Genomic DNA, 16,001 nt, shown 5'->3' with positions numbered 1-16,001 from the left:
AGCCTCCTGAAAGTCATTGAATACATTTGGCTTTTCACATGATGTTGCAATAGCCACCATCTTCTTTTAAAGCTGTCTAGGGAAGACTGTTACTTACAGAATAACTGCTGAAAACTGACTTTGGACCAAAAAAAACCCACCTGTATTTACTCTCTCTACTTTAATGCTTGCAAAATGAAGTAAGCATAAATTGCCTCATCTCTTGGTAAATACCAACACATTGCTTTGAAAACAAGCATTGAGTTCCCTTTTAGAATAGCTCTCAAGCATATGCTGTTTTATTCCCATCTAATTTTCAGTGCAGCTGCTTTTAAGGGCAACAATAATGATAACCCACCTTTTCTTTATAAGACAATAAATATGTTTCTAGAGAGGACAGTAATACTTTTTGCTTATGTAAGCTCTCCTTTAGTTGTAGATCTTGAAAAAACACTTCCTCCAAAAAGAGAAAAAGGAAGTTATCTGAAAAATCTGAAGAGCTTAAATCTAAATAAGCCTCAGATCACCCTGACTCTCATTACCCATTCTTGAGTCTTCTTGAAGTCTCACCAACAGCACAGTTTTTGTGTTTCAGGATAGGGGAAAGGACAAGCAAAATATTCTTCCTGCCTCTAAAAGTTGGCTAGGCCTGTTTTCCAGACATTACTGGTCTACTCTTGTCCTTCCCCCCCCCCCCACACCTTTAATTATATTTTTATTACAAATAATGTACTTTACCTTAACTGTACTTTGAAAAACCCCAAACACCAGAGAAACTTATTGCCTCTACCAAGCACAGGAAAAGAGGTGGACTGTTTTCATCACTGCTTGCTCACCAGTTTAACTTTGTTGCATTTGCAGTAAGATAATGCAATCTTCCCCTCTGAAGAAATACAACAATGTTTTATTTCCCTTCACAACTAAGACTGCTTTAGATAAGAACCCCTCCTCTGGTAAAGTCTTGTAGCATCAAACTAAATATTACAAAGGTAGTGGGTCAAAGAAGCATAACAATACATAACCTCCCCTGACACTTAATAAAACAGACTGGTTTTGATTCATTTAGCTTTTGTAACCCATGCATCTATTCTAAATGACTCCCTACACTTACAGTAGATTCTTTTTTTTAAAAAAAAAGAAACTGTAGTATTTGCCTATCAGGGGACTAAGGACTGGTATTGAAATTTATTAATTAGTAAGGACAACATTTTGTCAAGCTAGGGTCCTGCACACGTTCATTTGAAGTCTTCAGTGTTTTATTTAAACATCAGCCAAGTTAATTCACTGTTGAATACTGTAGAGTGGCATAATCAAAGGGCTGCTCTTAGAGCCAAAATCAGCATATGCCCTTGGCCAAGCAGCATCCTTCTTCCTCACCCCCCCCATATCCAGCACTCTTCAGCTCACTTAGGAACAGCAGGATATAGACAAGAGGAATACAGGTCCTGATACACAGCCATGGGTAGTGAAACAGCCCTAAACAATTCTGATCTCCAGAGCTCTACGAACCTTGGAAGCTCAAGACTTCCCAGGCACTCACTAGATAATTTGAGGACTTCAATATACAGTAGTCACAATTTATGAATCTAAAAATAGCTGTTTCTCACTCAAATAAGAGGCTGAGTGTTTTGGTAAGGCAAAGATTTATTTATCAATTTTCATGCATCATGTCAGACCAACTGATAAGGTACTATTTACACAACAGTGTGAAATACACAGTATTTGAATTTTATACAAGCAACTAAGCACAGCCTGTAATGTGTTTTCTAAGCAGTATCCAGTTACTCACTGCTACATAATTCCAGTTAAAACAAACATCTAATGCTTCCACAAGAGTTTCTATACCTGAGAAACTTTAGTATATCCTTTCAAGAGGAAGCCTGCAATTAAAAGAGCCACATGCATGAGCCTGTTTAAGGTTGTCACTCCAGTTTCAAACTTTCACTTCATTTAACACAAAATCTGAAGTAATCTTCCTCAAATCACACTATACTTGTGATGGCCCTTCTTCAGGGGGACTGTCTACAACATCCCCAAAGTTAAGTTCTTCATTTTCTTGTTCAAATTCCTCTAGAGCCAGACTCTTCAGTGCCTCAAGACCATCAGGTGCTTGCCCAGTTAGCCTCTGGAAAAATACAGAAGATAGCATGAACTTAATACTTTGTAGGTAATAGCCAGTGAAATAAGACTGCATATTAGATTAAGCAAAGTGATTTGTTAGCTTCATTGGAGATGGCCAATTCTAGAAAAAAATTGACTCTGAATAATGATTTAGACACTTGCATTCTCATCTCAGACTTCCACCTCTAATTTGCAGGCTACATCTGGCTTGTTGACCTGTCTTCCTTAAGTGTTAGGAAGTTGTTCGGCAAAGCAGATTTGTCTTAAACAATCTAAAATATGGGGAACTGTCTCACAAGTTAAATATTGCTATGTTACTATATACTACAGCACTAAGTTCTCTAGAAAAAGGCCATATTCAGTTAACCATTTTAATCAGAAATAATGAAGCTAAATTAAGTCTAGATTAAATACTAAACTAAAAGATACTGACCTGGCAATTTCTAGCACTTGATCAAACTGAAGTGCTAAGTTCTCCACCTAATCTGATCTAAGGAATAAAGACAGGACTGCAAGAGCCTGCTTTTGAGGCTTCAGCTTGTTAGACATCTCACTTCAGGGGCCATCCCCACTCGCTTCTTGAACTAAAGCCTCACAGGCAAGCAGCTTACAATCCTCATGAGCTTAGCATGTCTCATCTGCAGCTCCTGAACAGCTTCCAATTACTTTGGCTCTTTAAGCCCATAAGTCATTTAATTTCTGCCTTGAAGTTTATTATTAACAACCAAACTGAATGTCCTCTGAACACTAATAAAACTAAATGAAGTGTAGCAAGTTAGAGAAGTTTTTCAAGACTGAGCCAAACAATTGCACTAATTAAACTAATTTGATCAGATTCCTTACTTAACCATGTTGCTTGTGGTAGTACTTCTGCTGTATTTCCAGCTCCCCTAGCTAATTAGAGTCAAAATAATCTGCCAGGCACCCAGCTTCACATCGAAAACTCAAACTCTCCAAAAACACCATAGATGATCACTTTATTTGCAGGTTCCATGGCTAACACTCATTCATTAAAACTTCAGTAGCTGCTGCAGACAACCTTTTCCTGCTTTCACAGAATCAGTGACAAGGCTACCTGTTCCCAAGGAATATCTCGGAGGGAGAACAGAGCAGCAGTGTACAGTGATTTGCTATTCAGGTAGTTAGTTTATCTGAAGTTTGCAATTTAAAGTGCAAAATAAACAGGTATTGTTTCCTAAAACATTTAATAGCTAAAGGTATCAACCTTAGCTTTTACCTAAGGAGACAGAGTCTTTAATATCTTTGCTTAAGGTGGGCAAATACATACTCTCCTGGCCAGTGGTAGCTTATGTTTACATAAAACTATGTAAAGAACTGTGTAAAGTATCCATTTTCTTTCTTGCTATTTTTATTCATTTATGTGAAGCTGCATTTGGATGGAACAGAATTTCATTAAACAAACTTTTAGACTAGGTTTAAGTTTTTACTGGAACTACATTTTTAATTCATCTAGGATAGTTGTCTGACATATCTAACATTAGATCCTTCAAAATTAAAGTCTTCAGATTTCTCCAGTTACTAATTAGCCTTCTTTCCATATGTCCAATACCCTATGAGTTATTAGTAGTCTAGTTCATTCAGCTAGCTTCAGGTCCTGGACATAAGTCTGTGAAAGTATCTAGAAATGTAGAGAAATATTCCTTGAAATTGCAGGTCTCTTCACCACTAAGCCTTGGCTCCAGATGCTTTAACAATGACTTCCACTAGTCCTTTGGTTTGGCTTCCTTTAAAGTTCATAGGGAAATTTGGAGGTTTTATTAGCATCTAAGCTATCAGTTATTTAAATATGACAAGACATTTCAAAAGTTACAAGTTTATGAACCTTACAGACTTTGTGTCTAAGCCCTTTCTTGGGCCACAGAAGCACACAGTCCAACTGCTCCCCTCCATGAAACCTTGGCTTCAAAAGGTTAGTTGCCCCCTTCTTACAGCTCCAGTGTTTTAGGTGCCCCCTGCTTCAAGCTTACTTCCTCAAAGGGCATGGCAGGTACAAACACTTTCGGCCAGCAGCCTCACACAGCCTATTAAGCAATAGATGTTAACTAGTCTTGGCAAAGTGAAGATGAACCCTTCTCTCCCATATTGCTATCTCTAAAATACAAAGTTTCAGCAAGGGGGACTTTGCAGCTTGTGATGACTGAGACCACCTGTTCCATTTAGACAATATCTGACACCTTCCCTTCAGAATGTATCCCTCTTAAGTACTTTCTTATTATTCTTTTGGTTCTAATCTGGAAAAGACTCATTCCATACAAGAGCCTTTAAGTCTCTTGATTAGTCCAACCCCACAGAAAACTGCACATCCGTAGTAACTTGCAATGAAATGTTATGTCAGCACACAAAACAGAAGTTATGATTAAAAACTTCCTTCTCACTTTTCTATTCCACAATATTAACTGAAAATTCCTTCAAGTACCTCAATCACGCTGGTCATATAACGCACATGTTCAGCTAGTGACAGTAGTTCTTCATTTTCTTCTTTTAGACAGGCAATTTCACCATCTTTCTTTTCAATTTCTTTGTGCAACTGAGTTCAAAAAACAAAGGTTAAAACAATGCCAATAGCAAACAGTAAGGAAATCACTCATCTTTCACTAGCTACCTTTTCATTTTCTTGAAGCACTTCATACAGAGCCTTCCTCCTTTCTTCAGCCACTTCTTTCCAATATTGAGATGAAGGACTTCCTGAAGAGAGAAGCTACAGTGAGTCTGTGCTAAGACTGAATTATGGGGATTGACTTTAGGTATCTAACTTAGATAAAAGCATTCCATACACTGCAAGAATAAGCACTCAGTATAGTGCGAGTTTTCAGCTGTCTCCAGGAAAACAACTGGAGATATGAGTTTACAGGAAACCCATATCTCACACTGTATTAATGGTGATACAGGCCCAATCTCCAAGAAGTTGCAGAAGTTGCATCAAGCATGGCAGCATGCATTGCAAGATGGATGGTCACATTTGCAAGTGTCAGATTAGCATCTGCTTTGTTGAAAACAAGTCTTATTACTAAGTCATTGTCCACACTTGGCTCAAGTAGTGTCTCACAAAACTTGAGATTCCATTTCAAAACTAGTTCTGAGAAGTTAAAGAACTCCAGTACCAGCACAGTAAGCCAAAGCAGATTTCTATTTTAACATATCATTAGTCACTGGAAAGCTAACTAAGCCAAACTAACAAGCTACAAGACTTCACACTGCTGCATGGAATGAGCTTATGGTAGCCAGTAGTTGAAAACTGTATTTACTATACTATATTTAGTATAGTAATATATATACTATAGAGTGTAAGAATAGTTAATTCTTGCTAGGCATTACATAAAACACCACATCCTTATCTAACTGACAGAGGAAAACACGCTTCAAGTTATGCTTCCAACAAAAGCATAGTGTTTTAAGTGCAAGGAAATATTTCAAAAACCACCACATACTTTTGATCATGAGATCTACTGCTTGAATGACATCTGTCTCTTCATTTTCTTGCTCTTTGTCCACATCAGCCTCAGTTTTACATGCCTTTGAAGTTAACTTGCTATTCCAGAGTTTCTTTTTGATTGAAGATTTCCCCTGCATAAAATACAGGCAGGTTTGACTTCAGAGCAACACTTTAGCTAGTATTTTTCACAAAAGATATTTGTAAGTCTGCTCACCCATGACTAAAAGTTAAATCTGTATTAAGCCCTGTTTCTTCACACTATAAGTTCTAGTTCATGACAGCTTCCTTGATACCCATATATTTAATATCAGAAAGTTCTCAAATATTTCCCTGACTTATTCTGAAGTTAATGTTGGTTATTATTAAGCACACCACAAATACAATAAGCTCAAGTTATGTCACATGAGTTAGTGTATTATATATGATTTGTCAAACATTATGGTTTTCAGTTAAAAGTTCAAAAGCAGTTTGCTATGAGTAGAAATCATTACACATTTGGGGGTTATCTTCTAATTCATACCTCATTATGTCTGCCAACCAGGCAGCCTGCAGCTGAAGGCTGAATCATTTTGAGAGTCCTTCTTGGGGCAGTACTGCATGAGGTATCTGAGAAGTACTTCTAAAAGGAAGAATATGGTATCAAATAGTTGCCACTCTTCTCTACATGAACTGAAACTTAGAGTTTGTCATGTTTTCATTACATTAACACATGGCTCATCTTTAAGATGAAAAATGTTAGTCTATTTTAAGGCTTGACCAGACCAAGCAAAAAGGGATCTGGTTATTTGTAGCACAGATGGACCTTATTTATATGAAGTCTCAACCCCTACCCATCTTTAAGACCTCTTCAAGCTTCCTTAAGAAGGCTAAAGGGTTTTTAGAAGTATTCTGACTTTATTTCAAGGCCAGCTACAATGCAAGGACACATGTAAACTTCAGTTAAGTTATATTTCACAACAGCATCAGATGAAGGCAGGGGAAGTGACAGAAGTGTTTGCAATTGTATTTAAACTTAGTAAAGTCATGCAGCTCACTTTAGGCAGTACCAGAAGTGGTGTACATTTAATTAGCTGTGTTGCTTCAGTTGTCCATCAAAATGGATCTAAAGCTTCCCTGCTTGGATCCAGACAGGATACCATTTTGTATAAACAGCGTGTTTATCACCTTTCTTGTCATTCATAAGTAGTTATTTCCTGCATTAAAGCTTTCCGATTGGGTTGGTTACGCTGCCACCATGGGATAGCAAACAATGGCAGACAACCAAGCAAAAATAGCCAGAATACAATGCCACAGCAGTGTGAGAAAGTTACTGATTCACACTGTACTTCATATGACAAGAGTTCACCTTTCCCACGGTAAAGTCTCTGCCAGCAATTATCCTACTATTGAACTAAAGGACAAACACCAGCTACTGTGAAAACAAAAATCAGATGGTGTCAGACACTGCTTGCTGCTATTGAAGATTAAAGTATATTCTGCCACGGAAATATTAACTAATACTTCAGTTAACCCACTGCACTTCAGTATTTTAAAGTACAAAAAGCCACTCTAAGAAATTTATATTTGATAGTCAGTACAGGACAAAATGACCATGTGTGTAAGTCAGACTTATCAAACTATGATTTTCATTAATATCAGAGACTATTACAGATGCACTCTTTATCCCTCATGGTAGAGATACTAGCCTCTTTACACGGCACTTGTACATCCCCATTAGGGCCAACATCAGAAGATTTGACAAAAAAGGTCTTGTAGGAAGAAAGACTAAATTACATACACACTTTAGTAGCTTCTAATCCAGTCATCTCTTGAACTAAAATACTTCAAGCATTTCCACCAGTTCCAGGGCAACTAAGTTTCATGAGGTGGCTTTAGAAAGAGAACTGTCTGCGCAAATATTTCAGTTAAAGGATGCTCAAGTCAAGACAGAGTCAACATTTAGATTTCATCCCAATAGAAGACAGATAGGCTAGTACCCAATTTGCAGGTCCTGAGCAACCAGACTAATCCAGTGACCGGTCTAAGGGAAGAGCAGCACCTAAATCACATAGAAAGACAGTAGGCTACCTTAGTGTCAAGCTAAAGAGAAAACTTCTTGCTGAGTGATAGAAAAAGAGTAGTCATAAGCACATATGCTCTAAAAGCAGGAGACAGTGTTTCCAAGCCATAGTGCATGCCAGAAGATTGCTCAAGCCAACAGGACATAGGCCAGGTGGGAACACAGTGCAATTGATTCCTTTGTATTCCCTTCAGTGGATATAAAGTCTGCGTCAGACAGAGCAACCATGTCCCAAGGATTAGGGTGCACACTTCAAAAGAGCAAATGCTGTGTTTCAGGGCCTTTTCATGTATTTTGTCTATTATGTTCTTTATCTGTTCCTATATTCTAGCTGCAAGAGTTTGAAAGCTTATACCTGTAGAGATCCTGATGACTTTTCTGCATTCAGTTTCTTTTTCATTTTGGAATTCATAGGATCACTACAAAATAAGAAGTGATATTAAAAGAAGTTAGTAACACTAGACTGCAACTAAAGTTGTTAAATACTTTTTTACAATGCTAAAGTTTGTCTGTCAACTTTTATGACAGCATTAAAAGGTCAGTTATGACTTTCTCCTTTCTGCTGGTAACACATGCTCTTCAGAGTCCTTCAAATCATTCTTAATTTCTTTTAGATGCAAATTACAAGCACACATTTGAACTAGAGATGTAGACCCTGAGGTGACATCCCATGTTGTTGGTGCCAATGCTGCTCTCCAACCACACAAAGGTGCAGATGGCCACATTAGTCCAAAAAAATCTTATCACAAATGTAGCAGAGACCACCACAAAGTAGAGTATTGTTAAATCCTTCCACAAGGATTTTGATGGGGGGGGGGGGGGGAAGAAGAGGGAAGGGAGCAGATAAACAGTAATCCTTTACTTGAGATAAGAGGCTAAAGCACAGTGCAGCATTGGCTATGCCAGCCTCCTATTCCCCTCATCTACTCCCCAGAGGAACCGGTGCCAGAACCCTCAAAAGACTTGCTCTGCCGATGTGAGCAAAACGTAGCGCTGAAGACAACACAGAACAGTGCCTAAGAGCACTCCCAGGACACGGTGAGAGCAGCGCTACCCCAAGGAGCACACTACGAGCCCCCAGGGGAGCTGCCCCCGGCACCAGGGCCGCGGGACACACTTCAGCATCCGAACCAAGGTTACATGACACCCTTCCGCACGCAGCTCCGTGCGCAGGGGGGCAAGCGGGGTGGGCGGGCAGCGCCCACACTAAACGCCGTGAGCGTAACAGCAGTTAAGCAGCACGGCTAAAACCCTCGAGCGCCTCAGGAGACACCCTGGCAGAGCCTCGCTGCTTCGAGCCAGGCTACGGCTTTTCCCCGGCTGCCGCTAGCCCCCCTGCTCGGCCAGCGCTCCCCCCTCCCCTCGTGCCGCTCAGCCCCGCGCCCCGCCTGACGTCATCGACAGCCCGCCCGGCGCGAGGGGCCCGCGGCAGCAACGGCCAACCTGCCCCACCGCCCCCGGCCGGGCCGAGGGCATCCCGCTCCCCGTCACGCGAAGGAGCCGAGACCAGCCGGGCAGAGCAGCTCACGCAGGCACGGCCGAAGTGGCGGGACACCACCCCGCCCCCCCCCCCCCGCTCCCCAGCGCGGCCAATGGGGAAGCAAGCCAGGAACCCGCCAAAACCCAAACGCCGGCCATGAAAGCCTGCAGCCGCCGCCGCCCCCCGCCATACCCCTTCCTCAGCGGCCCGAGCCAGCGCAGCCCCCTCCCGGCCCGCGCAGGGCCCAACGGCGGCAACCGCCGCCCGCTCACCGCCGCCCGCTCCCTCCCAGTATTCGAACGCGCGCGCGCCGCAACCGAGCCGCCCCTCCTCCCCCGGCGCGTGGCTATAAGCGGCCCAGCCACCCGCGGGGAGGGGCGACCGCGGCACGTGACCCCCCCCTCCTCCCGCGGCCGTTCCGCAGCGGCGGAGGCGGGACTCCGCGCTCTGCGAGCCAATAGCAGGCCGCTGCCGCCGCCCCGCCCCACCCCGCCGGCGGAGCCGCGCCCCGTGTGCCCGCGGCCGGAGAGGGCCGTGGTGGCGGCCGGGCGGGCGTGTCTGACTGTTACCTTTACTGCTAAAGTAGTGACCGGGAGGGCTACCAGCTCCAAATTCAGTACCTTCCTGGAGACCTAAACGAGATCTAAGTCTCCGTGACTGCTTTCCCAGTTCCGTTATTTGTTGTATTTTACAGTGACGTTGTACCAAAGCAAAAGTAAATCATCCATTTTATTGTCATCAGTCCTATCTGAGTAGTATTTGCAAAACCGGAGGAGAAAATCAATATGGTCAAGCCACATTCAAACAAGAGAAACACCTGATTATTTTACAATAATTTTACATATGGTATCAATTATAAAGCTCCATTAAATACGCATCAGCTATGCCGTTAAATTTGTCGGAGGCCATGTTACAAGTATGATCTTGGAAATACTACATTCTACCTTTTATTTATGCTAACAGTACTGTCTGCTGACTTGTGAGTAAATTTTTGCAGGGTTAAGGATGCACTCCTTGCAATCAAGGTCTCACAGTAGAAAAGATTGCTAGCCTAGAGTAGCTATCAACATTTTTTTTCAGGAAATATTATGTTCCTATTAGGAATGATGACAATTATAGAAAGAGGTATTAATTTAGTATGCCACTCTGTCAGGCTTATGTTTGGAAGTCAATTATATAGCACTTATAGGAATGTTTTAGAGGAACAACATGATGTGACAAGAGAAAGAAAGGCAGAATATTAAAAATACTGAATTAAGAAATCTTTAAACAAATGTAAGCAAATAAAGCAGATCTCTCTTGCATAAACACACTCAGTCTCCCGTTGACCCATGTAAACTTTTGTTATCCACAACATCCTTTCACAAGGAGTTGCAGAGCTCAAATAGCCGTTGTCTGAAAAACCACTCCTTTCTTTTCCTTTTGAACCTGGCTCCTCGAGCTACTCATGATATCCCTAGTCCTTGTACAGGCAGAGGCAACAAGCAGTCCTTGTCTGTTTTCTCCATGCCACTTGGTTTCATCCATCTCTATCACATCCCCTTGCAGTCATCTCCTCCAGGTCCACTTGGTCACTCCTTCCATGGGACCTGCTCCATCATTCTGCTCTTCTACAGACTATTTCCAGTTTGATTTACCTTTTTAATGGTGGCTCAACACTGATCTGACATTTCTGGGGGAACTGTCTGTCATAACTACAAGATCTCACTCCTGAATGATAGTCAAGCCTGTCATCTGATATGTCAAATTAAGATTGTTTTTTCCCCATGTTTGTCCTTTTGCATTTATCTACACTGAATTTCACTGACTGTTGTATTGCCCAGTTACTCGGTTTCATAGTGCTCTTTCAAAGTTTTTCAGTCAGCCCTTGTACCTATTACATTGAATAATTTAGTTTCATCAGCAAACTGTCACCTCAATAAGCTGTCCTCTATCAAGAAAATAAAAATAACGTAAGTGCAGAAATATCTCAATTACTATGGTTCTGTTATACTAGTAAAAAAAAAGTGTTTATGCTTTTAAATTAATTCTCATTGATTGCAGAAGGAAGTTTGAGCTTTCCATATTCCAAAACACTAGCAGATATGCTAAACTTTGATTAAACATACACATAGATCTTTGCAGAATTAGATCTCCCTGCAGAAAGATCCTGGACAGGGAATTTGTCTTTACCCATTATACAGGTAAGGCATACATAAAAATCGTTGTTTTTATATAGAAAACATAAAATATATGTTATATAAAGTATGTTAAAATATATGTGCATGCGCAGCAATATGAGTATTTATTTCATGGTAGCGATATAATATTTGTAATATTGTTGTTTCCAGGTGAAGCTAACTCAAAGACTACCTTTTAAAAATTCAGTTTTAATTCATCAAAAGTTTTCAGGTGAATTTACGATTCAAAAGTGAAATAACTGCTTTTGAAAGGGTTGATAATTGGAATGGGCTGAGGTAATGGGAGATGGGTCTGATGTGATAGAGTTCTGTTTGCTTTTCCTTTTAATCTGTTCTTTGCTGGAGGCATGCAATCTGGAGGTTTATTACAAAGGTGCCACTCCTTCGATTTATCCAGCCGAAGAACATGTCCTGTAATGAACCACTGTGTCTCAGAGTTTTCCTTCTGTTCAGTTTCTTCAATTTGAAGGATTTGTAAAGAATCTCTACGCCACATCAGAAAGAACACAGAGAGCTTGTTATTAGAAGCTTATTCATAGTCCAACTGTGGGAAACCAGTATAATTATATATAAAAAAATCTCACAGAAAGGTTTCAGGTTTCATTGCTGCAATAATCCCCATTTTTGTGGTTGAGGGCTAAATTTAAATAGAAGTTATGGCACTTTTACATGCAAAAGTCTGTCAGTCTCAAGACTAGTAGAAAATATATTTCTTCAGATTCACAGCGACATACTGCATTTCAGCTTGTTTCATAAAAAATAAAACTGTGTCATGAATACTTATGACTATTTGCATTTCAAGTGCGCCTGAGCAAACATGCCAACATTTCCCACAGAGCTCAGCCAATTTGTTAGGTTGTTCGTGGCAGCAGAGAATGTGCACTTTTTGAAGTTTTTATACTCTGTTGTCACTGGTAAATGTTACCTGTTTTTATAACAAGTGACAACTGGAAAAAGCTTCTTGGAGGACTTCATGTATCTGGGAAGCCAGGAATAAGTGGGAAGGCACTGCCTAGTTTCTAATAACTCTTCGTATCCAGACCTGCTTAGACTCCTATGTGCGGAAACTTCCTAAGGTTTATACAGTGGAGCTCACTGGAGAGTCTGGACTTAGCTATCTGAATCAAATTGAGCGTGGACAAGGAGCAGCAAAAAGACATTTCTATTTGCCAGTCATGTTGTGGCTTTTGTCATAGGCCTTTCTTGTAATCCACAGAGAATTATCTAGCTCTGTGGTGCTTAAGTACTCTTTTTATTTCCACATGTATGTAAATATCTTAAATGCTTTCCTATTTATTAGTACTTAATGTAGGCAACTGCTGTAACCGTTTCAGACGCAGAGAACTACTGTGGAAAGGCTCAAGAGACTCAGTTCAGTCTTGTGCCTCTAAGAAATGTGAATTTCCTATCTCAGTGCTGCTCTGAGTGCAAGTCTTGCAAAAAGGTCCTGGAAGGACAGCTTCAAGGCTGGGGTTTTGATCTTTGAATCAATAAACAGGAACTGCAGCTCTTAGCTTTTGTCTTGCTGTTCTCTTGGCCCTTCTGTCCAAAAAAATGGCCATTTATTAAGGGATAAAAAGAAAAATTGAGAAAGCCTGGCCTGCAATAAATTAATTGCTCATCTTAGGCTACATCTTGCTCAGCAGCTGTTTTCTGACAGACTTGACTTCAAGTGTGACATCTTTTGGGACTTCCCCAAAAGTGCCTAGGAAGTTCAGATGGAAACTGTGGGTGTACACACTGGACCAAGTGTGCACAACCGTTAAACGCAACACCAGCTCCAAAAACGCACGCGTAGCTCGCAGTGCCCATGGAAAACAGCCCTTTGCACTCCTCAGGGCGACACTAGGTGGCAGCGTGGCATTACTTTGCCTAACGCTTCCCTTGCCTCAGTGTATTGTTTCTGGGGTACCACCATGTTATATCATATGAGTGGTTTTTTGCTGTATCATGTGTTATGGGCAAGAAGCTCATCATTTGTCTTTTTTTTCCCCCCAGGTTAATCATCACAGAAGGCTGCATTCTAATAAAACGGTCCAGAGAGATTATTACATACGCAGCACAATCCAAGTATAATTCACAATGCCAGCAGGTCCACGGTGGCCACTGCTATTTATCAAATCTCCTGAAAGTCTGCAATTCTTTTCTGTGTATTAGTAGAAAAGATTTTCCCGTGAGTACAGTGATCCTCAGTGATTCAGAGGGGAAAAATTAAAAGAAAAATCTACATCTCTCCCTCTGAATTTCCTTAGTAAAGAATTATATGAGTCACCAAGATATCCCTTAAAACACTGTTAGGTCCTAACCTTCTCAGCTATGGTTTTTCTTTGAAAAAATATCTTTTCTGTAGTGCTTTGAGATTAAAAAATGAAACATTTTCTATATGGGCTAGGAATTATTAAGCTAAAGCTAGTCCCAATTCTGGAATATTATTTACAGACTTAGTAATTAAAACAAGTTGTTTCAAATTTTAATTTTGTTCTTGCAAGCACCTGCAGAGCAAACACAAAAAAAAAATACTTTGAAACATGACTATCTCTGTTTTTGACAAATCGGACAAACTTAATGAAGACAAATGGAGCCAGACTCTTTTCAGTGGTGCCCAGCGACAGGACACGAGGCAACGGGCACAAACTGAAACACAGGCAGTTCCATCTGAACATGAGGAAAAACTTCTTCACTGTGAGGGTGACAGAGCACTGGAACAGGTTGCCCAGAGAGGTGGTGGAGTCTCCTTCTCTGGAGATATTCACAACCCGCCTGGACGCGATCCTGTGCAACGTGCTCTAGGTGACCCTGCTTGAGCAGGGGGGTTGGACTAGATGATCTCCAGAGGTCCCTTCCAACCTCAACCATTCTGTGATTCTGTGAAATGCATTTGCACTGCACTAAGAATGTAAGTTGAAGATGGTGCAGCACAGTGACAAAGAGTCAGTGGCCTTTTCAAACATCAAATTACTTTGTGCAATGGAATTTGAATGGCAAGTTTATTTACAAATCTCAAGCTGAATTTGCAGGCAGGGTGGCTTGTCTTTTAATGTGTATTTCAGACATTTTCAAAATAAATGCAAAGTTTTAGAAACAAGAAGTGTGCATTTCTTTGCATTTATTATACAAAACTTTGAATACGGTGGCCAACCTGTTTAAGAAATCATGACCAGCAAATTCAAAGAGGCAGCTGACTGTGTGTCAGTGTTTTGGTAAGCTATCTTCTCAGCCAAGGTGCTGGAAACCTTTGGTTATTTTTGACATCATAACTGCACATACTTAGCAGTCCTAAATAGGAGCAGGAAAGCATAAGTTGGACAAGCAAAAAATGACAACACACATAATCAACTGTATTCAAAAATATATATATAACTAATTATTAAGCTGGAACAAACCCAGAAAGATAGTAGGTGTATTTTCAGCCAGTTCAGGATCAATACCTCACATGCCCAAGAATTTTATGACGACAGCCTTGCTGCTAGAAGGCAGGACATATGGAAGCGATGAATGAAGCTTAATGCTGTAGCAATAGCTGAGCAGTGGACATATACTTGTCCATAGTATGATGTAAGAAATGTTTTCCACATGAAACATTGCCATTTCCCTTCATACTAGCATTCCTGTTACTTCTTGGAAATTAATGTTTGCTCTAAAGGCAGAAAACAGTGAATCATAGTGTATCCTGAAGTATATTAAAGGGTTTTAATTGCCACCTAATTTGTCTTGTTTGAATTTAGAAAGGGATTCTAATTTATTTTTGTCTGGTGAATAAACATTTGGCACTGAATCAATCATTGCTCTGCTTTTGAAGAAAGTAGCTTCAGGGCTGATACTACCTCTAACATATACATACAATACAGCATGAATGGAAAGTGTAACAGGAAGATAGCAGACTCCATCTCATCTATTCCTAATTATTGCTCTTATACATCACTTTGTTACAATCTTTTGAAAAATAAAACTAGTTATTGAGGTGGAAATTAAGAACTTGGGCAGTAGACTCCAACCTTGCATACATGCTTAAGAATAAATGTTCAATTCTAAAAACAGGTGTTAGGATCTGAAATCATGTCAGTTTTCAAACAAATACTCAAGGTGTTTTTATAAAGTTATCAATTCTTTTTAATTTGCAAACAAAACCACAATTAATTATGCAACTTAAATGTGAAAAAACTACAGTGCCTAAGTTCATTGGAAAAGAGTAAGAAAACAATTAAATAGAGAACAGAAAATGCAGGATTTTCAGAGCAGAAAAGGAAAAAAATATACAAGCAACCAAACATTCCAAACTTGCTGTTTCTCAAAATTACATTACTCAGACACTTCCCTACCTTCACTTTGGTTATTGCCCATGCTTCCTGATTCTATTTTTGTCTAGGATGACAGCTGAACAGTGTCATCCCCCTCCTGCAGAGATAAAAGTCCCTAGGGATGCGCATGCTTTTGATTCCCCAAAAACTACAGGACTCCAACTACATAGTAACATACAAAGCCCTCATTTTGAGTGGAAGAAGAAAAGAGAGACTAAAAGACACCAGCTAATCTGTCTATGCTACGTTAAGCAAGCAAAAGCTGACCCAGTCTACTGACTGTTTTGCTCGGCCTCAATTTAGCATGCACAAGAAACAATATTTTTGCTGTGCTGATGGGATTGCAGCCTAAGAACCATTATGTTTTTTGCATATACGGTCACAACATACTTTTGAGGGTTGTTTTGTATAGCATCAACATTTCTCTCTC

At 40.4% G+C, this 16,001-nt stretch overlaps 1 protein-coding gene across 5 annotated transcripts; it reads right to left on the bottom strand.

Moving 5' to 3' along the window:
* Positions 1–1,620: 1,620 nt before the first annotated feature.
* On the bottom strand, positions 1,621–9,463 carry GMNN (geminin DNA replication inhibitor). 5 transcript variants are annotated; one of them, XM_067292392.1, is made up of 7 exons: positions 9,366–9,463; positions 7,969–8,032; positions 6,075–6,173; positions 5,550–5,685; positions 4,724–4,806; positions 4,538–4,648; positions 1,621–2,104 (listed from the first exon to the last, which is right to left on the bottom strand). In XM_067292392.1, exons 2-7 carry the CDS (start codon positions 8,023–8,025, stop codon positions 1,967–1,969), a joined length of 624 nt encoding a protein of 207 aa, XP_067148493.1. In that variant the 5' UTR covers positions 8,026–8,032; positions 9,366–9,463; the 3' UTR covers positions 1,621–1,966. The 5 variants fall into 5 exon arrangements, with proteins under 5 accessions (XP_067148493.1, XP_067148496.1, XP_067148494.1 ...); XM_067292395.1 differs by having other exon boundaries at positions 6,075–6,170; XM_067292393.1 differs by lacking the exon at positions 9,366–9,463 and adding an exon at positions 9,286–9,364.
* Between the last annotated feature and the right edge of the window lie 6,538 nt (positions 9,464–16,001).

Source organism: Apteryx mantelli, chromosome 2 (assembly GCF_036417845.1).
Source record: "Apteryx mantelli isolate bAptMan1 chromosome 2, bAptMan1.hap1, whole genome shotgun sequence".
Taxonomy (NCBI): domain Eukaryota; kingdom Metazoa; phylum Chordata; class Aves; order Apterygiformes; family Apterygidae; genus Apteryx; species Apteryx mantelli.
Note: the sequence above shows the minus strand (reverse complement) of the source record. Positions and strands in the feature narration are given on the sequence as shown.